This window comes from Fukomys damarensis, unplaced genomic scaffold (assembly GCF_012274545.1).
Source record: "Fukomys damarensis isolate Sample0158 unplaced genomic scaffold, DMR_v1.0_HiC HiC_scaffold_15, whole genome shotgun sequence".
Classification (NCBI taxonomy): Eukaryota; Metazoa; Chordata; class Mammalia; order Rodentia; family Bathyergidae; genus Fukomys; species Fukomys damarensis.
The window spans coordinates 5,059,216-5,085,386 of NW_022900927.1; the positions used below are offsets into that span (position 1 = coordinate 5,059,216).

General features: G+C 40.5%; 1 protein-coding gene and 1 long non-coding RNA gene across 4 annotated transcripts in view; one reads left to right on the top strand and one right to left on the bottom strand.

Moving 5' to 3' along the window:
* LOC104861957 overlaps nucleotides 1-21,924 on the bottom strand; it is a 74,666-nt gene extending 52,742 nt beyond the window's left edge. For both annotated transcript variants that reach the window (XR_780156.2, XR_780157.3), the window contains exons 1-3: nucleotides 21,174-21,924; nucleotides 20,063-20,103; nucleotides 10,844-10,952 (exon numbers count right to left, since the gene is read on the bottom strand). This is a non-coding gene — a long non-coding RNA (uncharacterized LOC104861957). The remainder of the gene's footprint in view (nucleotides 1-10,843; nucleotides 10,953-20,062; nucleotides 20,104-21,173) is intronic.
* Nucleotides 21,925-22,606: 682 nt separating this feature from the next.
* The window catches only part of LOC104861955 (tubulin alpha-1B chain), a 34,059-nt gene continuing 30,494 nt past the window's right edge, over nucleotides 22,607-26,171 (top strand). For both annotated transcript variants that reach the window (XM_010623614.2, XM_019207425.2), the window contains exons 1-3: nucleotides 22,607-22,727; nucleotides 24,590-24,812; nucleotides 24,932-25,080. In XM_010623614.2, coding sequence (XP_010621916.1) covers nucleotides 22,725-22,727; nucleotides 24,590-24,812; nucleotides 24,932-25,080 — 375 coding nt within the window. In that variant the 5' untranslated portion in view covers nucleotides 22,607-22,724. The remainder of the gene's footprint in view (nucleotides 22,728-24,589; nucleotides 24,813-24,931; nucleotides 25,081-26,171) is intronic.

Genomic DNA, 26,171 nt, shown 5'->3' on the forward strand with positions numbered 1-26,171 from the left:
ATATATATATATATGATTGCTAAATTTTCTTGTTGTTTATATTAGTTTGCCAGGGTTGCCATAACAAAGCACCACAAGCTGAGTACTTTGAACAAGAGAAATTGATTGCCTCCCAGTTCTAGGGGCTGGAAGTTTGAAAACAAGGTGCCAGTGGGGGCTAGTTCTTTGTGAGGGATGTGAGGGAAGATCTGCTCCAGGCCTCTCTCTTTCAGGTGGCTGTCTTCTTCCAGTGTCTGTTCATCTTCTGTCTAAGCATGTTCAATTTTGCCCTCAGCCACTTGCCAGGGATCGAGCTCAGGACCTTGCGATTGTGAGGCAGGCACAGCATCACTGAGTTAAACCCCTGCCCTCAACTTGGCGTTTTTTAATGAGGACACCAGTCCTGTTGAATTAGGGTGCACCCTAATGCCTACGTCCTCACTTGATTACTTCTGTAAGGGTCCTATGTCTAAATAAAATCACATTTGAGCTACTAGAAGTTAGGGTTTCAACAAACAAAATTTGAGGGACACAATTTAACCCATAATATGGTGCCAAACAGGGTTCTCAGGAGAGCAGGTTTGGAGATACAGGTTCTTTTTTTGTTTGTTTGTTTGTTTTTGTTGTTTTTTTTTTTTTTGAGATGGGGGTCTCACTATGTAGTTGAGTCTGACCTGGAACTCACTATGTATCCCAGGCTGGTCTCGAACTCACAGCAATCCTCCTGCCTCAGCCTCCCGAGTGCCGGGATTACAGGCGTGCATCACCACGCCCGGTTTGAGATGCAGATTCTCATTAAGGGTTGTCCTTGGGATCAAGATCTGAGGGAAGGAGGGAAATAAAATTAAGCAGAGGAAAAGTCAAGTTGGGATGCAGGCTCAACAACTGCTGTAGCTGACCCCAAAGGGACTCTGGAGCAACAGTGACCCTTCAGAACGGTACCAAGTTGGGCCAAGGTGGGCAGGCCTTTTTTACAACTGCATCAATCAGCCACTAGACTCAGCCATCTCAGGAAGGTGTAGGAGCTGGAGCAAGGCAGCTTTTACAACTGAAGTGCTCTGAAGGGGCTGAAGGCATCTGCTTCTGGTTGCCAGGTAACAAGTCCTGCAGGGGATCTGGACAGTGCATCAGTGACTACAATGCTGGCTTTGAATTCTGGAAAAATGAACTATTATTGTTTTTGGAACTAGCTTTTCAAAAATGTGAAGATTGAATGGGCATGGTGTGCACAACTGTAACCCCAGTTCTCAGGAGGCCGAGGCAGGAGCATTACAGGGAGTTCAAGGCCAGCCTGGGCTACAATGTGAGATCAATGCCAGCTTGAACTACATAGTGAGACTGTCTCAAAAAACCAACCAACCAATCAACCAATCAATAAAATGTGGAGATTTTTTCAGACATATTCAAAAGTAGAAGCCACTGTGTTCTCCCTTGCATAGTGGCCCACACTCATGCTGCAGGGTGTACTTCTTTTCCTACTTTTACTCTGTTCAAACTCCTGCTCAGAGCCTGTTTGTTTTCCTGCCTTTAATAAAACTGTTTATGCTTGAGGCCAGGAATTAGTCATTTCTCCAAGAATCCTTGTTATTTTTTTTTTTTCTTTTTCCCTTAAATTACTGGGGATTGATCCTGGGGATCACTGAACTACATTGCCAGCTATTTATTTATTCTTTTTTTGTGTGTTTTTGACACAAGCTCTCACAAAGTTGCCCAGGCTAGCCTCAAATTTATGATCCTCTTGCCTCAGCTTCCTGAGAAGCTGGGATCATAGGCATGTACCACCATATGCAATTTTTTGATTATTATTAATAGAAAATAGTTTTAAAAATAATTTTTGAGGGCCAGGGATTTAGCTCAGTGGTTCTGCCACCTGCCTTGCAAGCACAAGGTCCTGAGTTTGATCCCTGGTACCAAACAAACAAACAAACAAGTTTTGGGCCTGGGATTTGGCTCAGTGGTTCTGCTGCTTGCCTCACAATTGCAAGGGCCTGAGTTTGATTCCCGGTACCAAAAATAATAAATAAATAGAATAATTTTTGTTGTTGTACAGTAGTTTTAGATTTACAGAAAAATTACAAAAATAGTATAGAGAAATTCTACATATCCCATGCTCCGTTTCACCTATTCTTTTTCTTTTTTTGGCACCAGAAATTGAACTCAGGACCTTGAACTTGTGAGATAGGTGGCAGAACCACTGAGCTAAATCCCTGGTCCCTATTCTTAGTATTTTACATTAATATGGTACATTTTTCCCAGTTAATGAACCAATGTTAATACATTACTATTAATTAAAGTCCTTTTTTTTTTTTTTTTTGGTACCAGGGATTGAACTCAGGACCTTGTGCTTGTGAGGCAGGTATGGTGCCACTGAGGTAAATCTCTGACTAAAGTCCATTTTTTATGTACCAGGAATTGAGTCCAGTGTCTTTGCACTGAGCTACATCCCCAGTTCTTTTTAATTTCTTATTTTGAGACAGAGTCTCATTAATCACCAAGTTCCCCAAGCTGGGCTCAAACTTGTAATCCTCCTGCCTCAGTCTCTCAGAGTGCTGAGATTACAGGCATAAGCCACCACACCTGGATGGTTGAGGTCTGTTTGCAGGAGACAAGGTCTCATTATGTTGTCAGGCAGATCTTGAATTTCTAGGCTCAAATGATCCTCCTACCTCAACCTCCAAAATGCTGGTACTATAGGTTTTCACCACCACATCCACATGATATCCATACTTCCTTCATATTTCCTTAGTTTTTAACCTAATTTTTTTTCTGTTCCAGGATCCCATCCATGGTTTCACATAATAGTTAATCATCATATCTCTTTAGGCTTTACTGGCTATGACAAGTTCTCATATTTCCTTTATTTGTGATGATCTCAACAGTTTTGAGGAGTTCTGGTTAGATTCTTTTTTTTTTTTTTTTTTTTTTTTTTACAGGATTTCACTATGCAGGAGGTCAGGCTGGCTTTGATATCTCATTGTATAGCCCAAACTGGCCTTGAACTTACAGTGATCCTCTTGCCTCAACCAAGCAAGTGCTGGGATTACAGGAGTGTTCCAGGCCTGGTCAGATATTCTGTAGAATGTCCATCAAATGGGATTTGTCTGATGTTTTTTCTTTACTACACTGAGAGCTATGGGTGTGGGAGAGAAGACCACAGAGGTAAAGTTCACATCTCATCCTATCATACCCACACAAGATATCAACATACTCTTAAGTTTTTCACACCAGAGAAACTATTCGGTATTTACACATGTGTGTCCTATTGCTGTCAACATAATTTGCTGTTGATGATGTTAACCGTGATCATCTGGCTGAGGTAGTGTTTTTCAGGTTTTCCCCTTTTAAGTTGCTCTTGCCTCCCCTACCTATTTTCATCCTGAACTCTTTAGAAGCAAGTCATCATGCACAGTCCACACTCAAGAAGTGGTAGGATATGCTCCTTCTACTTGACAAAGAACTATCTGCATATATTATGTGGAAATGTTCTGCTTCTTTCCTTCTCTCTCTCTCTTTTTTTTTTTTTTTTTTTTTTTGGTGGTATCAAGGATTGGACCAAGGGCCTCACACTGAACCGCTACAACCCCAGATCTTTTCTTATTTTTTATTTTATATTTTGAGAGAGAGTCTTGTTAAGTTGCCCAAGATGAGCTCAAATGTGTGATCTTCCTGCCGCAATCCATAGCTGGGATGGAAGGAATGCACAACTATGCCTGTCTTATCTTTTGTTGGAAAATGGCATTAAAAACAGGTGAGTTGGGCCGGGAATTAGCTCAGTGGTTCCAGTGCCTGCCTCACAAGCACAAGGACCCAAGTTTAATCCCCAGTACAAAAAAAACCCCAAAAAACAGTTGAGCTTTTTGCTAATGGGGGCATCACTGTCTCTAGGCACTCTTAGTTGACAGAGAAAGAAAATATATGTGTCTACTAATCCACATATATGCATATATAAAATATTTCTATATATAATCATTGCATCTGTATTAAGCTAAACATGAGTTCACACTGATGCCTCCAATTCTAATTCATTAGCACATGGGTTGTTTTAGCTTTTCCCTCTTGTTTGTAACCTCCAACTCCAATACTAAGAAAGAAACCTAGCCACCCACCAACTATTTACTCCATTTGTTCAATTTTATTATACATGTGTAGAAGTTTGAGAACTGTTAGCTGGTATCCTAATGGGAAATGAGTGTATTGATTAGAATGCAGTACTATGCACAGTTTCTTTTGCCTTTCATCTTGCGGATGCCTCTTTTCACAATCACTTAGGTCAGAGCCTTTTCTTCCCACCCTCTTCCTATATTTGTAATACAGTTACATTCTTTTCATCACATTCTATCCTGGGATTCATGACCTCCTAGATGTTTAGAAATAGTTTCTTATTGTTTATTTGTTTTGAGACAGAATTTTGCTAAATTGTCCAAACTGCCCTCAGACTCTTGATTATCCTACATCAGCTGGGACTGTCCAGATTCTGGGATTACAGGTTTGTGCCATTAGCACTCTTAGGAATAAGTAGTTCTTAAAATTCACAATATTGGCATTAACAGAGATTTTTTGCTTGGGGGATGTCATTATTTCCATTATATATATCTATATCTATATCTATAGATATAGATATTGATATAGATATAATTTTTGTGTCCCTCTTCATGATTTATTTTCCTTTTTTAAAAAATAAGTAGTCCTAAGGCCTAGGATTTAGCTTAGTGGCACCGCACCTGCCTCACAAGCACAAGGTCCTGAGTTTGAGCCGCGGTACTGCAAAAAAAAAAAAAAATGTGGCCCTGTTGCCAAGCACAGTGCTACATGCCTGTATTCATAGCACTCTGGGAAGCTGAAGCAGGATGATCACAAGTTGGAGCCTGGGCAACTTAGCGAGATCCTGTCTCAAAATAAAACTATATTAAAACATGTTTTGGGTTTTTTTTTTGGTACCGGGGATCAAACTTGGGTCCTTGTGCTTGCAAGACAGGCAGCAGAACTACTGAGCTAAATCCCTGGCCTCTAAAAAATGTTTTTAAAGACAAAGGATAGGGTCAGAGTGTAGCTCAGCAAGGCTGCCTAGCAAGCATGAGGCCCTGAGTTCAATTCCCAATACCAAAAAAGAAAAGAAAAAAAAAAAGCTGAGGATATAGGTCCTTGTGAAGGCCCTGGGTTGTTGAATCCTCAGTAACACACACACACACACACACACACACACACGTTCTCTCCCCCCCTCTTTGATAGAATTAACATACCATACAATCTACTCATCTGAAGTACATAATTGAACGGTTTTTGGCATATTCACAGTATTGTACAACCATTATCACAGGCAATTTTAGATCATCGTCATTATGCCACAAAGAACTCCTACATCCATACCCATTTTCTTTTCTTTTTTGCTTGTTTTGGTGCCGGAGATTGAACTCCAGTCCTTGTGCTTGTGAGGCAGGCAGTGGTATCACTGAGCTAAATCTCTGGCTGCTTCCATACCCATTTTCAGTTTCTTTTTCTTTTCATACACACACACACACACACACACACACACACACACACACACACTTTTTTTTTTCCTGCAGTACTGGGGACTGAACCTAGAGAGCACTGAGCTACATCTTCAGCACTTTTTATTTTTTATTTTGAGACAGGGTCCCACTAAGTCTTGAGCATTTGATCCTCCTACCTCAGCCTCATCAGTAGCTGGGATTACAAGTGTGCACCACCATGTCCAGCCCTGCCCATTCTTGTGCCTCTCTCTCTGCCAGCACCAGGCAACCACTGACCTACTTCACATCTCTGTGGATTTGCCTTTCTGGGTATGTTATATAAATGGAATCATATTACAGGCCGTCTTTTATGTCTGGTTTTTTTCACTTAGCATAATGTTTTCAAAGCTCATTTGTGTTATACTGTGTATTAGTACTTTATTCCTTTTGATTCCTGAATAATATTTTGCTATAAAAATACACCACAATTTATTTACTCACAGTTAATGAATGTTTGGGCACCTTCCTTCCTTCCTTCCTTCCTTCCTTCCTTCCTTCCTTTCTTTCTTTCTTTCTTTCTTTCTTTCTTTCTTTCTTTCTTTCTTTCTTTCTTTCTTTCTTTCTTTCTTTCTTTTTTCTTCCTTTCTCTTGTTTAGCAGGGTCTTACTATGCAGTCCAGGCTGGGATTACAGGCCTGCACCACCATGTCTGGTCTGTTTTCTTTCTTTCTTTCTTTCTTTCTTTTTGTACCAGGGATGGAACTCAGGTCCTTGCACTTGCGAGGAAGGCAGCAGCATCACTTGAGCTAAATCCCCGGCCCTGTTTTCACGTTTTGGCTATTATAAATAATGTTGTTACGAACATTTGTGTATAAACTTTTATGTCATCAAAGATTTTTCTCTTGGGTATACACCTGGGAGTAGAATTGGTAGAAGTGCTGAGAACAATAGTAATACTGTGTTTAAAAGTTTGAGGAGTTCACACAGCCATCCTAGTTGGTATAAAATGGTATTAGACTTTGAGGGGTTAGTTTGAATCCAGGGTCTTAAGCATCCTAAGTATGAATTCAACCATCAAGCTACTCCTCTAGCCTCAGATATTGGTCTCTAATCATAGAATCTTCTTGCATCTCTACTTTTCCCATCACACCTTCCATGATAGGAAACTTTACTAGGTAAAATATTTATTTATTTTTGAGACAGGGTCTGGCTATGTACTATGTAGTTCAGGCTGGCCTTGAACTCACCATGCTGCTGAGACCAGCCTCAAACTCGAGGTGATCCTCCTGCCTCAGCCACCTGAGTGCTGGGATTACAGGCCCAACTAGGTAAATTTCATGTAATATTCATAGTTTTGTTGTCGTCGTCGTCTGTATTTTGGAGACAAGCCACTATTCATTGTGTAGCCCAGACTGGCTTTGAACTTGCACTCCTTCTGCCCTCAGGTTCCCAAGAGCTAGAATTCTAGGTGAGTACCACCATGTCTGGATTTTGTTTTTAATTAACTGAGTGCCAAATACAAATTCCTAGAAACTACCTAAATGTGACTTTTGATCTGTTTTATTCATTTATTTAAGCAGTGACAAAGTTCATTTAAAAATTTTAAAAAGTAAAAGAGAAAAGTGAGGGAGAAACTGACTCTGAGAGCAAGATTGGGTTGAGTAAAAGGTAAAAAAGCAATGTAAAAGGACACTTTGGAAAAAGCAGGGTGAGCTACTGTGAGGAAAGTCATGACAGACTAATCTGTATTTAGTAAGAAAAATTATACTAGAAACTTATAAGGATTTAGAATTTACAGTGCATGGCTGATTGATTTTTTTTATTTTTTTGTACCAAGGATCAAAATCAGGACCTTGTGCTTTTGAGGTATGTGCAGCACCACTGATTTTCTTTTATCAAGTCTTACAGAAATCTCTAATTGGCAAAGTGTAGCTTATTTATTTATTTAATCATTCCTGCCAGGTGTGGTGGCACACGCCTGTAATCCCAGCACTCAAGAGGCTGAGGCAGGAGGATTGCTGTGAGTTTGAGACCAGCCTGGGCTACACAGTGAGTTCCAGAGCAGTCTGAACTACATAGTGAGACCCTGTCTCAAAAAAAAAAAAAAAAATCATTCCTCCTCATTACTCCCCTTGTCCCACCTTCTCCCCTAACTTCACATGTTATTATGGGAGTTTCAATGTGTATAATGTACTTTGATCATATTCACATCCCTATTATCTGCACTTATACCACTCTTTCTCCCTCTTCTCCTTTCCTCTTGTCCAGAAGTCAGAAGTTTAAAATCCTATTTTTCTCACAATTATCATTCACAGTCAGATCACAAGGCTTCTCACACAGAGACTAAACCTATACAGATATCAGTAAATATTCTTTGAGTGATCATTCCAAAATCCAGTCTACTCACAAACACTAATGACTGAAAGGTGCTATCCCTACAAACTGCACTGTCCCTTCTGTTGTAGACTCTTCCAGATGGTACCCTGTTCTGAGAAGACTTGGATCATAGTACAGCCTGTCCTGTGTCAAATTGGTGAACACGACTTCTGCTAAGCCTTGTGCTTGAAGGTCTGTGCTGTATGGCCTCACAATAAAATTTGTAATAGCACACACCACTGAGCAAATGACTCCCTTCATTTATATGATACATGGAGACCAGCAATAGGTGACACAAGGATGGACTACAGTTTACTTCAGGGAAGTTGCATTGTTGATTGATTGATTGTTGGAGACAGGGTCTCATTATATAGCCCAGAATGTCCTTAAACTTGAAGCCATCCTCCTGCCTCAGCCTCCCCAGTACTGGAATAACAGGTGTGTGCTACCATGCCTAGCTTGATACACTGCATTTTTTTGTTTTTTGTTTTGTTTTTTTTTTTTTTGGCATGGGGATCAAACTCATGGGGACCTTGCACTTCTGAGGCAGATGGTGGAACTACTGAGCTAAATCCCTGGTCTGATGCACTGCTTTTTAAGAATGATTCTCCTAGTGTTTTTTTGTTTTTTTTTTTCTAGCTTTTTTTTTCTTTTAGACAGGATCTCACTCTGTTCCTAGTAGTTTTGTGATAAATATTAAATATTTGGCACTGAGGAAGGGAGAAGGAGTCCTAATTTGTAGCATTTGCCAATTTCCATAGTATAAATATTTCCATCAAGGCCAATTTCAATATGATGTCACTGAACACAGAGTTGGGAATAGGTACATACAGTTGGTTCTAGAACCAGCTGGGTGTGGTGGTAACTTATAATCCCAGCATTTTAGAGCCTGAGGAAAGAGGATCACAGAGAGTTCAAGGCTAGCCTGGGCTACAAAGAGAAACTGTTTTAAGAAAAAAAGAACCTCTTAGAACAAAATTCCAGTGTAGCATCTGCTTGACTATTTCATGTTTCCTGCCCAGTCTGCATGCACAAAGGAAGGCTTTTGAAAATTTTTAAATATCAAATGTTTGTTTTGAAATGTTTATTTTGAGAATACCAATTCAATGAACTTTTTAATTGCGTAAAAGAAAGCAAATATTACATTCTGAAATGAAATTTTGATACAGTGTATCTCCAATACACTGAACCAAGGTCTGCATAATATAAAATGCTGTGGTCTTCCTGATCACCCTTTTAAAGAAAATGTTTTTTCTAAATAAGAAATCAGACTGCATGTTCTTCCTAAAACGATGTCCCGTTCTTATTTGGTGAGGAAAAGAGAGATCAGAGGGATACAGGATGATCCTGGGCGTCAAGTCTGCCTGATATGAAGAACTATTAGGTTGACTGGACTGGGATTGCAGAGCCCCAGTGGGAGAATCCACCTAAAGACCCCATGAGGTGTTATTATAGACTGAATAACCTAAATTTGAGGAAATCCAGCAATGCTGAATTGCTGGGTTCTGGAGGAGTGCCCTGGTAACGTCCTTAAAGCAAGGCCAATCCCTCAGAGTAAGGAGACATTCTGATACCATCCTCTGTTGTGAAGGGACAGAGGGACTCCAGAGCCTGTGCTCTTCACCTTGATACACTACTGTATTATGCAATTTCTTTCCATATGGGAAATATTTTCTGTTAAACAAAACAGAATAAAGGCTGAGAGTCAAACTCTGAAGGCAGACAGACCCAGGTTTGAATGTTCATTTTGCTACTTATTAGCTATAAGTGACCTTGCTCATACTGTTTAACTTCTCTAAACTCCAGTTCCCACAACTGAAGAAAATAATTAATATAATTGTATCTGCCTTCTAGATTTTTTTCCCTTGTGGTGCTGGGGATCAAACCCAGGACCTCACACTCACTAAGCAAGTGTTCTACCACTAAACTGTATACCCAGCTGCCTAGCATTAGTTTGAGGACTAAATTAGTAAAATAAAGTTTTTAGCCTTCCTTAGGTACTCATAATATTCACAACAATCAGAACCTGTTTTGGAGTCTAGGTGCCTGACCTAAGTAGATTTATGTCATCTCAACATTAATCTTTTCTAAATCTCAGACTAAATTTGCAGTTGTTTTCAAGTTCAGAACTTTGACCATCTACCCAGGAAGCATAGTGTACCATTTGAGTTCATACAGGATGCCTCTGAGTGAGTGAGTTGTATTGATTTGTTGTTTAATTTTAAAAGATGAGTTTAGTGGTTTCTGGGATAGGCTAAAGAGCAGCTTTAATCAGAATCTTCTGGCATTGTATTTGGAAATGATAACCACCCATATTTTTTCCTGGCACTGGAGATTGAACCCACAGCCTCATACTAAGCTACATTTCCAGCACTTTTATTTATTTTTTAATGTTTTGACACAGGGTCTTCCTAAATTGCTAAACTGCCCAGGCTGGCCTTGAACTTTTGATCCTACTGCTTCAGCCTCCCAGTGTTAGGATTATAGTTGTGCACCACTCTGCCCTGTTGGTACCAACATTCGTATTATGGCAACTGTGAATATTTAAGGTGATCTCAAGCTGTCAGTAAATGTTTAGGGAACCATCCTGGCCAAGACCAGGAAGTCACGTAAATCTGATGAAATCTTTTCTCTGTTCCTTGTCTTAGCATCTTTATTATGCATTTAAAGCTGAGGACATCAGAATATAAATCTTATTTTAATTAATCTATTCTCCAAGGTCCTGTCAGTGCTCTGCATCAAGAGAGCTGGCATTCATGAAGAGGAAGCTGAGGATGAGCTCTTTGAGTAATACCTCCATTTTACACCAATTTTCACAGGCTACAAAATGCACAGTTTGCTGTAAAACCATTGGGGATAAGGGGAGCTGGATTTTTTTGCAGCGATTTTATCTCTGGTGGCTCTGGCACTAAGGTTTCAGGCAGAGAGGTGAGCAGGACCTAGCAACAATCACTGGGGAGCTTCCTGGTTGTTAGCAACAGTAAATACCACAGTGACACAAAGACACAAAGACTCGACCTTTTACATGCACACAATGAACCTGGAGCCTGGTTTCTTGTTTCAGATACAACAGAGTCTTCCATGTGGAGCACAACAGCTTCTTCTTTCTTCCTATTATATAAGATTTCTAAAAGTTTGTACAGAAATGCATAATTAGTCTTATGAACATTGTGCTTCTAAATTTGCCCAAGAACACCTACATTCTAACCTTCCTCTCAGTATTGCCACTTTTTACTATTCTGAGAGAGCTGGAAGGAAATAGGGATGTATATCTGATTTAGGAATTTGTTTAGTTTTAATTTTTTTGACATAAGGTCTTATTATGTATTTCAGGGTAGTCTTGAACTCACTTTGTAGCCTAGGCTGGACTTGAACTTTCAGAGCGATCCTCCTGCCTTAGCTTCCCGAGTGCTGGGATTACAGGCATGTGCCACCACGCCTGGCCTGACTTGGGAATTTTAAATAATGAATGCTAATTGGTTTTGGTTTTGGTTTTGGGATCAAACGCAGGACCTTACATTTGTGAGGCTGGTGTGGTGCCACTGTGCTAAATCCCTGGCCCTAATTTGGTTTTTTTAGCAAAGTATGCAGAATATGAAACTAAGCACTGGCAATTCAAGGTTTTTCCATGACTCACTGAAGGAAATTGCATAATGGCCTTTCTTTGCCAAAGCTCACACACTCTCCTCAAATACCTTGCCATTTTCCTATTTTATTCTCTGATTCTCCAAGCCTTGTGTTTCTTTTTATCATTTTCATATGCTGTTAACTCTTTTTCTCTTTTCTCTAAAGCGGTAAAATTCTCTAGGGTACAGTCCTATGATATGAAAGTGATAACAGGAGTCTGAAGTACCCTCGACCTTGCTATTCTGTTTCCTAGCAACTGGATACGTTGCTTAGTAACATGGGGGTGAGCGTGAAGTCACCCTTAACAGATCTAAAAATATTGAAATCATTAAAAATACTAATTGTGGACTTATTTTTTTAATATATTATATCTAAGGACAATCTTACAAAGGAAGGGAATTATTTCAGGCTATGCTCTCTTGAATTAACCTCTAAATCTCTTATAATCTGTATACTAAAATGACACGTTGCTCTTCATAAAAGCAGATGAATAAAAAAAAAACCTTTAGCCTTTCCTAACCCTTTCTCTTCTATATATGCATAATCAGTGTTTAAGTTATAATCAGTGTTTAAGCTTAAGGAAATGGAGAAACATTTGTTAAATGATCTTTTAGGCTGGGCAGAGGGAAACAACAGTTTTTCCCTAACTTTTTGGCATAAGCATGATCAACTTTTTTCTTTTGGTTTTTGAGACACTATGTAGTTCAGACTGGCCTTGAACTTGCAGCAATCCTCCTTCCTCAACCTCTGCAGTTCTGGGAGTACAGGTGTGCACCACCACAACCAACTTTGTTTTGTTTTGTGAAATAGGGTCTTGCTATGTATTCCAAATTGGCCTCAAATTCATGGGGCTCCTCCTACCTCAGCCCCTTGAATGCTAGGATTACAGGCATGCATTATCACTCCAGGTTCAATTTTTGGTACTTTTTCTTTTTTCTCTAGTACCGGGAGTTGAACTCAAAACCTTGTGTTTGCCAGGCAGGCATGGTGCCACTGAGCTACATCCTGGGCCCCACAGGTTCAATTTTTAAATCTTAAGGAAGATAAAGGTTTTTTGTTTGTTTCAGTGCCAGAGATTGAACACAGGATTGTTCATGGTAGGCAAGTGCTCTAAACCACTGAGCTATATCCACACCCTAGAAATCTTTTTTTTTTTTGTATTGGGGATCCAACTGGGGATCTTGCAGCGGAACCACTGAGCCAAATGCCCAACGCTCTCTCTGTCCTTCTCTCTCTCTCTCTCCCCCATTCCCTTCCTTCCTTCTTTTTTGGTCCCAGGATCGAACTCTAGAAATGTTTCATAAAATGCCCTTTCAGGCTGGGCCTCATTTGAAGTTGTGCCTTTTAGTGATACAAGCATAAAGGGAGTAATTTCAATTAATCTAGGGGCTGTTGGAATTTAGAAATAACTAAGCTGGGTGCCATGGTATCTGCCTGTAATCCTAGAAATTTGGAAAGCTAAATCAGGAGGCTCTTGAGTTAGCTATCCTGGGTAGCATAGCAAGACCCTATTTCAAAAAAAAAAAAGGAATAACCAAACCATTTCCAACACACTAAAATTGTTCAGTTTCCAAAATGGTGAATTATTAAGTCTAAGACTATACTATTGACTGAATTAGATTTACTGAATCAGATTCTGTAATGGAAGAAATGGAACTTGATAATTATAAATAGGACCATAATTGCTACAGCTCATTTAGGGAACACTGCTGTGCTGGATTATCCCAGCATGTTCCAGAGGGATATCCTCTATCTTGGACTTAGATTTATACATGTAATGCTTAAAGAAGGAACTTAAAGATTGAGTCCTAAATATTCTGTCACATCTTCCCCTTGAACTAGGCCCACTGTCAAACAAAATGAGTCAAGTTTAGCAGATTAGATTTGTTCATTCTGCAGTTGTTAAGATAATTTTGAAGCCAACTGTATCGGCACATGTCTGTAATACCAGCTACTCAGGAGGCTGAGGAAGGAGGATAACAAGTTCATAGCCAGCCTGAATAATTTAGTCAAACTTTGTCTCAAAATAAAATAACAAGGGCTGGAGATGTAGCTTGGTGGTAGAGTGCTTGCCTAGGGTGTGTGAAGCCCTGTGTTCAACTCTCAGTACTGAGGATAATTGTTTATTAACTTGATGGTATACAATGAGCAGTTGGGATTAATTTAAATGAATATACATAAAGTACTTATAATAGTGCCCAGAACTCAGTGTTACAGGAAGGTTATAATTATTATCTTTTGGGGGGGTACCAGGAATCAAACTCAGGACCTTGCACTTTCAAGGTAGGCGGCAGAACTGCTGAGATAATCCCCGGCCTGTTTATTATTATTTTAATCTAACTTTGTAAATAAAAGATGGTGACAATGAACTGATATTAAGAATATAGAATAATGGGGCCGGAGATTTAGCTCAGTGGCACTGCACCTGCCTTGCCAGCACAAGGTCCTGAATTCAATCCCTGGTACAAAAAAAATTTTTTTTTAATTTAAAAATAAAGAATATATAATAATTGAGAATATTGAAGATGTAAAATACTGATGAGCATAACAGAGAAAAACAGTTTTATTTAGGTAGGTTGAATTTGAGATGTCTGCTAGTCATCAGGGAGATAAAACCAATAAGAAATATAAATCCTGAAGACTGAGACAGGTTATATAAGGCTTTTTAAAATAAATTCTACCAGGCATAGTAGCACACTCCTGTAATCCCAGCACTCGGGAGGCTGAAGCAGGAGGATGACTGTAAATTCAAGACCAGTATGATGGGCTACATAGTGAGTTCAAGACTAGCCTGAACTACATAGTGAGACCCTGTCTAAAAAAAAAAATCTGACTTTTTGTGTAGCTATATATACATGAAAATTGACCAGTTGTAATTCCAGTGTTTTATGTGTAATAAGTTCAATGTACCAATAAATACTTTTGGAGATGAAATGTTTTCTGTTCACTAGTAAATCAGTCTCACCCTGGTTTATCTACATGATAGACTTAATTAAGACAAGGATGTGAAAGAAAAGAGAGAAAGTCACATTTGGATGGCTGTGGGAGGGGAGCAGAGTTTCTTTGATTACTATTAAATCCCTAGAGCCAGTGCTCCATGGCAACCTTCCCAGTCTGCCACCTAATTTCCATCCACTTCAGGGAAAGAAGGGGGCTGAGCAGAGGTGTTTTCATATGAGTTCCTGTGAGTGTAGACAATTTGAGTCAAAGAAATGCCACCAGATTATGAATGGAATTTCATGAAAATTGAGATTACTATTTTTGCCATTTCCTTTTCTTTCTTCTCTTCTCAGGATGCCTTTGAGCCTCTTTTAAATTTTGTCTCCTTTTGTCACATTTCACCAGGAGGCTTGGATAAACAACTACCTCAGTGTACCAGAGCTATAGATTAAAATGTATATGTTAGGCTGGGTGTGGTGGTGCATGCCTGTAATCCCAGCACTCAGGAGGCTGAGGCAGGAGGATCAGTGAGTTCGATATGTATATGTTAGGCTGGGTGTGGTGGTGCATGCCTGTAATCCCAGCACTCAGGAGGCTGAGGCAGGAGGATCACTGTGAGTTCGAGACCAGCCTGGGCTATGTAGTGAGTTCAAGGTCAGTCTCAACTACATAGTGAGACCCTGTCTCAAAAACCCAAAATAAATAAATAAATAATAAAATGTATATATTAGGATGTAAATGTTTCTTGTTCGTTTTTTTGGTACCGGGGATCAAACTCCGGACCTTGCGCTTGTAAGTCAGGTGGTGGAACCACTGAGCTAAATCCCCAGCCCCCATAAATGTTTCTTGAAAAGAATGGTCAGTAAATGACTAAACATCAGTGGATTTCAAAGCATTATATTCCAATGCTGAGATGCATTTTTATATTACAAAGTACAAGTATTTATTGCATTACAAGTCTTACTTTGGAAATAGAAATTCATTAATATTTATCTCTGCTCTACACACAAAAATCCTTTCTCAAATACATAAAATTCAGTTACCAGAATGACCACAAGATAATTAGTTACCGAGAAAAAGCTATTTAGTAATATTGTATTATGTTGACCCAAGTTTGGGGAAAAGTTTGTTACCTTTACATAAGATTCTGAATTCTAGATGTGGGATCATATTCTTATCTAAATTTTTAGCACTGGAATTTGGCCAATGAGAAAAATTTGGCCAATTTTTAGCAATAGAATTCAGTAGCTAATTTTTTTTTGTTGTTGTTGTACTCGAGAATGACCTGGAACTTATGATGGTCTCAAACTCACAGTGATCCTCCTGCCTCAGCCTCCCCAAATGCTGGGATTACAGGCGTGTGCCACCACGCCTGGCTCAGTAGCTAATTTTTAAGGACCAAACATTGCCAGTCCCAATGTACTCAATATATTGATTAACTGAATCTTAAAATGAAGAGAAATATAAATTCATTATGCTAGCATAATCATGTCTATTGCCTGATTTAAATTTAGAGTTTGACCAAGAAGCAGAGTTTGGCCTTGCTGTGACAGTGGCATTTGGTTCTTGCCCCACATGGTACCAACACTGGACTCCTAGACCGCCTTTTCCTTCCCTTCATTCTTTCTTTCTTTCCAGCCACTCAGCACCATGCTGTATCCCCACCACAGAAACCTGTGTCTGGGCTCTGCTGGGTTTGGGGGCACCAGGAAGCCTTGGAGGTAGGGCAAAGGCTGTTCTGGAGAATTTATTTCCTACGTCAGGGCTGCTCTCCTCTCCCTGTTCCTCTCAGACAGGGAAGCCCTGCTGGGGTTGGAAAGGGAGGATTTCTTCTCCACCTAGGCAGAGGAGGGAGAGGGGTCCTCTTTTTCTTTCTTTCTTTTTTTCTTTTTGTTAACATGCTAGGAGTTAATGTTGAAAAGGGTGCTTCACATCTTCTTCTCTTCTCTTCTCTCTTTTTCTGATCCAGGGATTGAACTCAGGACCTTGCAATTGCGAGGCAGGCGTGGTGCCACTGAGCTATATCCCTGGCCCTCACATCTTCACTTCTGAAGTCATGCCAGGAGTGGCAGGGGCCAGCAAGGCAAGCCACTTCACACCCACTATCTTCCCAAGGGACTAAGACCTGGGACACAAAGCAACAGCCTGCCTGGACCCTATGCATCCTCTGCTCTCCCAAGGGTGGTCCGTGCCAGCATGAGTCTTGGGCATCACACAGAAGGGCTGGGCCTCAATGCTCACAAGGGATAAGTTCTTATCTACCAGCTTCTGAACCTGAGCTCCCTGTCAAAGTTATTCAGTATCTTTGTTTTGTTCCATTGTAGCTCTTTCCCCCGTCTCCCTCCCCCCCCTCCACCTTGCTCCCTCTCCTTCTCCTTCCCTCTCCCTCTCCTTCTCTCCTTCTTTTGTTTTATTTTATCTTGTTTTGTTGAGACAAGGTCTTGCTAAGTAGCTCAGGCTGGCCTCGAATTTCCAGTGATTCTCCTGCCTCAGCCTTCTGAGTGCTTGAATTACAGGTGAATGCTACCATGCCTGGCTCTTCTTTTCTGATGATTGATTTTTACAGGAAAATAAGCTATTCAGAAGGCCCTGGAAGTAGGGAGGAAAGGCAAGATGAGTATTAGGATGGGTGGGGTGTTTTATTTTTGCCAAAAACTTGGGTAGAGTGATCTGGTTCATCTAGCACCCTCCTGCATGGGAACCCCAAAGGACCTCCTGTGTCAAAGGGTCCCTGGATTCCCCCCCACCCTCACCCCACTCTCTTCCTCCTTCACTATGCTGATGGTAGAGAAGACAAAAACATAGCTTGTTCTCACTGCAGAGGAAAACTTGTCATCTGGCTTTGCAGAGAAGTTTCTTCCTTAGACTCGTAGTACATTATCTTTACCACATGCTAGGATATCACACTTAAAAGTATACACACACACACACACACACAAGTACCTCCTTTAACTTGTGGATGTTGGGTATTCTGTCTCAGCAATGAGAAAGTAACTAAGACAGGAGCATTATATATACAAAGACAGGGGCAGTATATAACAAGCTTTTGTTATACACTAATATCCTTGCTGCTAAATCAAGGAAATACTCTTCTATTCTTATTTAACTCCCGTGCAGTAGTTGATATTTCTCAGCACTTTTTCTTTTCCCTCTTTGTGCTGGGGATTGACCCAGGGACTTGTGCATCCTGAGCACATATATTCTACCTCAGAAAAACACCCCTGGTCATGGCACTGTTAATGGACTCTTCTTTTTTTCTGTAACATCAGTGTCTTCTGCCTTACCTCTTCCTTTATTTCTTTTTTCTGACTTCTTTCTCTTGCAGTCTTTTATTGTTTTATCATCACCATGATCATCATCACTTTGGGTCCTGTGGGTTGAACCTAGATGGGTCCTGGCCTCAGGCACATTAAAGTATGTACTCTACCACTAAGCAGTACCCAAGCCTTTGTTTTTATTTTTTAAATTTTTAATTTTATTTATTTATTTATTTATTTTTGAGACAGGGTCTTGCTATGTAGTTCAGGCTATCCTTGAGCTTGATATGGATTCCAGGTTGGCCTCAAAGTCACGGTGATCCTCCAGCCTCAACCTCCTGAGTGCTGGGATTACAGGCTTGCTCCACCATGCCAGCCCTTGTTTTTAATTTATTGAATCTGTTCTTAATTCTGGTATATTAACTTCCTAAATACACCTCAAATCTGTCTCTTTCCCTTTCAGTGAAACAATTTGAAATTCCGGGTTACATTTGGAGAATTCTATTTTCTTAACAGACCACCAGCCTTATAATTTATTTTAATTGAGTGGGTACATTTTAGGTATACAGTACAGTTAAATTCATTACTGGGTTCTTGTACCTTTACATGACAGGTCTTGGTTCTCATTTTCACCAGCCTTATAGTTATGCTATTGTCCTTTCGATTCCAAATATACATCTCCAACTCTCTAATCCTGATCTTTCTTCAAGCAGTGCCAATTTCAGGTGCTCAGTGGCTTCTAAGACTTCTGGATCAATCCCACCATTACCTCAACATTCAACTTATTAGATATGAACTGAACTTTCCTGCTGTCAGCGCCCTACCCCCAACACACACACAAATGCATTTCCTGCTCAGACTTACCTCCCTCTCAACTTCTTTCTTTCTTTCCTTCTTTCTGAGACGGGGTCTCACTATGTAGTTGAGAATGACCTGGAACTCACTATGTAGCCCAGGCTGGTCTCAAACTCACAGCGACCCACCTGCCTCAGCCTCCCGAGTGCTGGGATCACAGGCGTGCGCCACCACACTGGGCTTCAACTTCCCTACTTCTATAAATACCACCACAAACACTTCATTCTTAGTCTTCCAGGATAAGAATTTTAATGGCTCATTTTGATTTCTTCCTTTTACCATTATATCTGACTAATCACTAGCAGGATGCTTCTTTGAATGGACTCTTCTATTATCTATCTCTATCCATTCCTTACCATGGTCTGAGACTTTTTGCTTTAATTATTACAATAACTTCCTTATTGGTTTCTGCTTATAGATTTTTTTGTCCACTTCATACACTTGTCAGATTAATTTTATAACTGCTGCTTAGGGCCCGGAATTTAGCTCAGTGGTGGTGCCACCACCTCGCAAGCGTAAGGTCTCGAGTTTGATCCCCAGTACCAAAAAAAAAAAAAAAAAAAAAAAAATTGCTGCTTGTTTCATAAAATTGCCATTCTTTTCTACTAGATAAAAAGGCTTTACAGTCTATGTACTCACATCCAAACTTCTTCTTCAGACTGGAGTAAAAAAATGCTTATTTGCCAGGCATGGTGGTACACAGCTGTAAACCCAGCATTTGGGAGGCTGAGGTAGGAGGATTGCTGTGAGTTCCAGGATAGCCTGGGCTACGTAGTGACATAGTGAGTTTGAGGCCAGTCTGAACTACACAGGGAGACACTGTCTAACCCCACCCCGCAAAAAAAACTTTGTTACAAAGTAGGCGTGGTAGCACAGGCCTGAAATATCAACACTCAGGAAGCTGAGGCAGGAGGATTGCCAAGGCCAGCCTGAAGTATACAGATCCTGTCTCAAATAAACAAACAAAAAGCTTTGTTGACTATCTGTACTTTAAAAACTATATCACCCTGCTGCCTGCCTCACAAATGCAAGGACTGGAGTTTGATTCTCAGTACAAAAAGAAAAAACAAAAGGCTATATCACCCACAATTCCTTGGCATCTTTTTTTTTGTTTGAAAGCCTGCCTCTTTTTTTTTTTTTTTTTTTTTTTTTTTTTGGTACCAGGGATTGAATTTGGGACCAGGCAGCAAAGCCACTGAGCTAAATCCCCAGCAAAATTCCACAAATATTATGAAATAAAAATGTTTATTCTAATATTACTGAGTACAGAAGAAAATCTGTTAAAGTACTTATACATGTCTATTGATGTAAAATAAAGAAATTAACAGTAAAAATGAGGATTAAACAAAGAAAATTTTTTTGATTTCTATAGTTTGAATGCTACTTAATCACATAATTAGGAGCAAAAAAATACAGATTGGTTATTTCCCCTGATCTCTTATTTACATATTTAAGATTATTAATGTTTTTGTTTATTTATGACCTAGGTATTACTGTTACTTATCCCGAGAGGAAAAAAATCCTTATTTACATAAAGAACAGAGTGTAAGATACTTACAAAGAGTCAACTGCATGAACCCTCTTCTCTCATTTAATTCTCTGTAAGATGTAAAAAGAATAGACTACTGAGAAAATATATATATATATGTATTTTTTGGTACCAGGGATCGAACTCAGGACCTTGCACTTGTGAGGCAGGTGCAGCTGCTACTGAGCCAAATCCCTGGCCAAGAAAATATTTCTTAATTAATCTTTTACATTATAAAGAAAACAAAATTCAAGACTGTGCCTCATTTTTTAAAAATTGTACACTTTACCATGCTCCAGCAGTATGTTTTTTGTCATTATCAAAATTATGAAATAAGTATTTTTTTAGCAAAACATTTATTGGCACATTTTAGATATACATAAAGATAAATTCATCAAAGGGAATTTGTACCAGTACATGATATATCTTGCTTCTTCTTTTTTCCCCCATTTCCCTTATTGTATACAAAAGCTTTGTTTCCATTTTTTCCTTCGATTTTTTTCTTGTCCCTTCTTTCCTTTCCTCTTCCCCTCCCTTGTTCCCCTTCTCATTTGAACATTTTCTTCACATTTCCCAATGTCTATTGTTCATGAAATAAGTATTTTGAAGGAGCTTCTTATTCATCCTTATGTTCTCTATATCATTTAATTCTTTTTTTTGTTAAATCTATTTATGGTTTCAGAAAAAAGCATTCAAATCATCCTTAATTCCCATCTCTACTGAAGTATATTTTTATTTGCAAAAGTGATGGAAATGTAGGCTCCTTTTCCCTATGAAATACATAAGAAAGAAAATGATTTGTGTGTTGGGTTTTACTTTTTCTAGAAAGGACTACTGTAGCAAATCTGAACTAGTAAAACAGAACAGTGCCTGGCAGGCTAGGAAACCCCAGGCCCTCCTTAGCCGCAACCTGCAGCAGCTGCTGTCTTTCTAGGTCCCTCCCCCACACCCTGCTCTCCACCCTAGCTTGAACCATCGGGCTCTGCAGAACACTGTAAGTGGTGTTGCAGACCCTGAAAATTTTTCACTGAAAAACACTAGAAAAATTATCTATCAAAATCCAAATTTTCCACTTTGGTGGTCAAACTTCTTTACCTCCGAAATTTTATCAACAACGTTAAGCGCTCTACAGTTCACTTACTTTGCATAGCCCATCTTTGCTGATAATGGAGCCTTTCCAAAAAGCAAAAGAATGTTACTGCAATCCATTTCCTAGGGGCGAAAGCAAAGCCTTTTTGTCTCGAGGGGCAATTGAGCAACCACCAGAGTCTCCAGCTGAATAGCAAGGGTGTGAGGCAGCTACAATTCCCACAGTTAAAAGCCCAACCACAGAAGAGACTGTTTACCAGATTCACTAAGAACTACATAAAAATGAAACGCAGTTGAGCTGACACTGCACAGTTGTCTGTGGATGGAGGCAACACTATAATATGGTTTTCTTGTTCCATTATATAAATGCCTTTTTAAAATTTGGTGTTTTGGGTTTTTTGTGGGATTTTGGGGAGCTTGATATTTTACAGAAGAGAACAATGCAGAAATAAATCTGTACATCGAGGTGATACACTAGCTTTTTAACTCAATTTCTTTTTGTATTATTCCCAATTCTGTATTAGGAAAAATGATTCATTTCTACAAACAGTATACCCACACAAATTATATTACACAGATTTCTGGTAAAGGAATATCTCACTAACAATTAACTACTGTCTGCATACTAGTTCTTAATTATTGCCACGTTAGAACTATCTTTATTCAATATGGCTATTGTTTCCATTCCCCACTTTTCTACAGTAATTTGATGTGTGTGTGCTCGAGGGCAAAAGAAGGTCTGAAAATTTATTTGAACTTTAGAAATCATTTTGGATGGCTCTATTATGGAATCTCTTTTTTTTTTTCCTCCTAGTAGTGGGATCGAACCCAGGGACTTCGAACTGACCTACATTCCCAGCCTAGCCGTACTCATTTAAATTTTGAGACAGGGATCACGCTAAATAGCCCAAGCTGGGCTTGAATTTGCGATCCTCACGCCTCAGCTTAATCTTAAATAAAATGAAATTACATTTATCCAAGCCACTTTGAACATCAGTGCCATCTTCTCTCCTACTTCATTTTTAAAGCAATTAGAAACGCTGAATCCCAACGGAATGTAGTCAAATTTAGTGTACTGTGTGGGAGAAGCTAATTGTAATTTTCTGTAAATGTTTAATCTCAACACATAGTGTGATTAGGTGTAAGAAAAAAATTTGCACAGCTGATTTTAATTGTAGTTTGAGGTTTAAGCAATATACAATCGTCTAACCCCAGCCTTATTTCTCCCCTTTCGGCCCCTCCAGCCACACCCCATCATGGATGCTCGACTGCCGGCCTTTGCACCGTCTCTTTGTCTGAAGGATGCAAACAGTCTATGGATGCTAGAGAAAAAGGGGTGGGGGAGAGATTACCTCATCCCATGTCTCTTGCACCAATCACCATTCTCCAGTTGTGACTTCTCTGGGCAGATTGAGGGGTCTGGACCAACAGGAAAAAGCCCTGGCCCATCCCCATGGTGACCGAGCTGTATATAGGGAGCCGCATCCGCCCCTGTGCCGCAGGTTCTCTTACATCGACCGCCTAAGAGTCGCGCTGTAAGAAGCAGCAACCTTTCCTCTCCTCTCCTCTCCGCCATCTGCTCTGCCGCCGCGAAGCAGCAACCATGGTAAGAATCTTTTCTCAGGCTCTTTGGGGCCAGTGGGTGGAGTCAGTCCCCTTAAACTCATTTCCTTTGTAACCTTTTTGGGTAAGGGTAGTCTATGCTTTGTGAAGTTTGGCTTTGTCTGCCCTAAACCCTTTGGTCCCGCGGCCGCAGTGCGGGGTGCAAAAACCCGGCAGAAAACGCGCCCCAGCACCGAGGAGAATCAGGAGGAAGAACAAAGGCGGCGCGGGGGGAGTTTTGGTTACCCAAGAGCCCTTCGGGACTACCACATCCCGTCCGTCGGGACTGAAGGGTCTAGGCTGGAAACAGCGACACGACGGTGGTGTCCCCGGCGCGTCCCCGCGGCCCGGAGAGGCCCCTTCCTTTCGCGCGCTTCCGGGACGCAGAGAGGAGTTGTAGTCCACAAAGACCCGGAGCCGGGTGTAGCTGGGGGGTATGGGGCGGAGCCTTGGGTTTGTATGGGAAGATCCCTTGCGGGCTCGCTGGCATTTCAGAAAGATACCCGTATATTAACGGGAAAATGGTTAGTTTCTGTTGCAGTCCTTGGCAGTCGGTGTCCTGAGGCTCATGGGGAGGAGTTGTTTGTTTCTGGCCTCTCTAGCGTTGGGCGGGGTTGGCCCTCGCTAAACCTCCGCTGTCAAGCTTTTGATGAAAGCCTTTTATCATTGCGAAACTGTAGGCTTCAAAAGACTTTTTATTCACTGTTAAAACGTAGGTGACATATTTTCTTGAGAAGCAAAAGTACAATTCGCTTGTCAGTGGGGAAGGCCGCCCCAAGGACGAGGTAGGGGGCTGCGAAGTGAGAGGAGCCTTTGTGAGCCTGGGTACCTGGGGGTCGGAACGCAGGGAAACGCCCTCCCCATATTATCAGTGAATAGACAATGGAAGTTGTATCCCTACAGATTATGGAGAACATCTGTGGAATAAAAAGGATAGGAATATCATGTGGATAGAGAATCTCAGAATGAATACTATTTCGTTCTTTTAAGTATTTCATTATTAGGCTTTTATTCTTTCGTTTGGTAGCTTCTCCTGTTATATCAGGAACTGCTGTTATAAAGATTCTATTAATTTTTCAACTTTTTTACAGAGTAAGATTCCGTAAAAAAATTTTTTTTTTCAGTAATGTAATTCCTGCGAAGAATTATACAGTGCGTCAAGCTGTCTTTGTTCTAGCACATCTTCATTAATTCATTTCAATCCAGGCACATGGTCCTAGGCTGGGTCACTGGAGAAACACTACAAAGCAGCACAATGAGATCATGTAGGCAGTAGCTGGAAACAGAGCTTGCTCTGTTAAATAATGCAGCAGACCGAGCCGGCCAGCACCAGGCACAGCCATACAGCAGTGCAGCAGGCAGCCCCGGTCTAGGCGCCCCGCCCCCCCCCACTGATGGATTCTGCAGACTGCAGAAGGGTGTGGCTTCGCCTCAACTGCAATTCAGATGTCCAGATTAAAATACCAAGTCCTATTAAGAAGAAACCTTCATCTTAAAAGGGGAAGGAAGAAATGAAATTCTAATTAATGACTGCAATTTAAATTTTATAAAATCTGTGCTTTGAATATTTTTAAAAATAAAAAAAATACTCAAATATTGCTGTGGGAACAATGGACTTGGCACCATGTGCTACATAGTGCCAAGGTGGCATTATTATTTAGATGACATCATTATGTATTACAGACCACACCCATTTGCACCATTTGTAGGAGGTTCTTTTCATTAATAACTAGCTTGTCATATTATAGATAGTGCCCCAAATAAATTTCACTGTATGTTACCAGAAATATTTTCTTCAATTTTACTAAAAATTCAAAATGCTAATATATCTTAATTTTATGACTTTTTTCTCTCTTCCTCCCACAGCGTGAGTGCATCTCCATCCACGTTGGCCAGGCTGGTGTCCAGATTGGCAATGCCTGCTGGGAGCTCTACTGCCTGGAACATGGCATCCAGCCCGATGGCCAGATGCCAAGTGACAAGACCATTGGGGGAGGAGATGACTCCTTCAACACCTTCTTCAGCGAGACTGGTGCTGGCAAACACGTGCCCAGGGCAGTGTTTGTAGACCTGGAACCCACAGTCATTGGTGAGTGGACCTCAGACACCCACGGGATGTGGGGCGTAGGGTGCTGGGACACGAGGTCTGGTCTTGAGGGCTGTGTTGAGGCCCTGGGCTTGAACAGCAGGTTTGTTTTTCTCTTCCAGATGAAGTGCGCACTGGTACCTACCGCCAGCTCTTCCACCCTGAGCAGCTCATCACAGGCAAGGAAGATGCTGCCAATAACTATGCCCGCGGGCACTACACCATTGGCAAGGAGATCATTGACCTTGTCTTGGACCGAATTCGGAAACTGGTATGTTAGTTTTGAGAATAAAATAATTTAATGAGCATAAAGACATTTGGCCATTAGGTGGCACAAGCCTATCATCCAGTTACAAGAGTAGTTTGAGGCAGGTGGTATACAAGTTCAAGGACAGCCTGAGTGATACAGGTAAGACAGTTCCCTCCTGAACTCCCTCACCTACCACTCCATATTTAAAGAAAGAAAAAGAGATTTGAATGAAGCTATTTTTTCCCAAACACAGAATGAAAATATAATAATGACATGAGTTGTTCCTTAGGTTTTTTTGTTTTGTTTTACTTAAAACATGAATGATGGGGGTCTGGGGATTTGGCTCAGTGATTCTGCTGCCAGCCTTGCAAGCACAAGGACCCGAGTTCTATCCCCAGTACCCCTGCCCCCCCAAAACAAACAAACAAAAAAACCATGAATAATGGGGAACAGGGATGTAGCTCAGTGACAGAACTTGCCTAGCATGCCTGGGCCCTGGTTTCAGTTCCTAGCACCACAAAACAACAAAAGCATGAGCTATTTGGTATCACCTTTTTTTTGAGACAGGGTCTCATGCATTTCAGGCTGGCCTTGAACTCAACTATGTAGCCCAGGCTGGTCTTGAACTTGTGGCAATTCTCCTGCCTCAGCCTCCCAAATGCTGGGATTATAGGTGTGCACCACTACACCTGGCAGTATGACTCTGTAAATACTGATGATATTAAAATTAAGAAATAACTGGGTAGTTGGCAAGGTTTTTCTGTTCTTTGTATGTGTGTGTTTGTGTGTGTGTATATCTATTTATGTGGTGCTGGGATTGAACCTAAGGCTTCATGAAGGCCAAGCAACACTCTATCACTGAGCTACACCCAAAAGTTACTTAAACTTTTTAAACAGCATTTTTCAGCTAGGCATAATGGCACATGCCTGTAATCCCAGCACTTGAAAGGCTAAGGCAGGAATACTGCTGGGAGTTTGAGGCCAGTAGGGGCTACATAGTGAGTTCAAGGTCACCTGTCTTAAAAAAAAGCAAAAATAAATAAATAAAAAAAAATAACATTTAAAACCATAGTGATATATGAAAGGTAAAGATATATTATGGTTGTATTGCA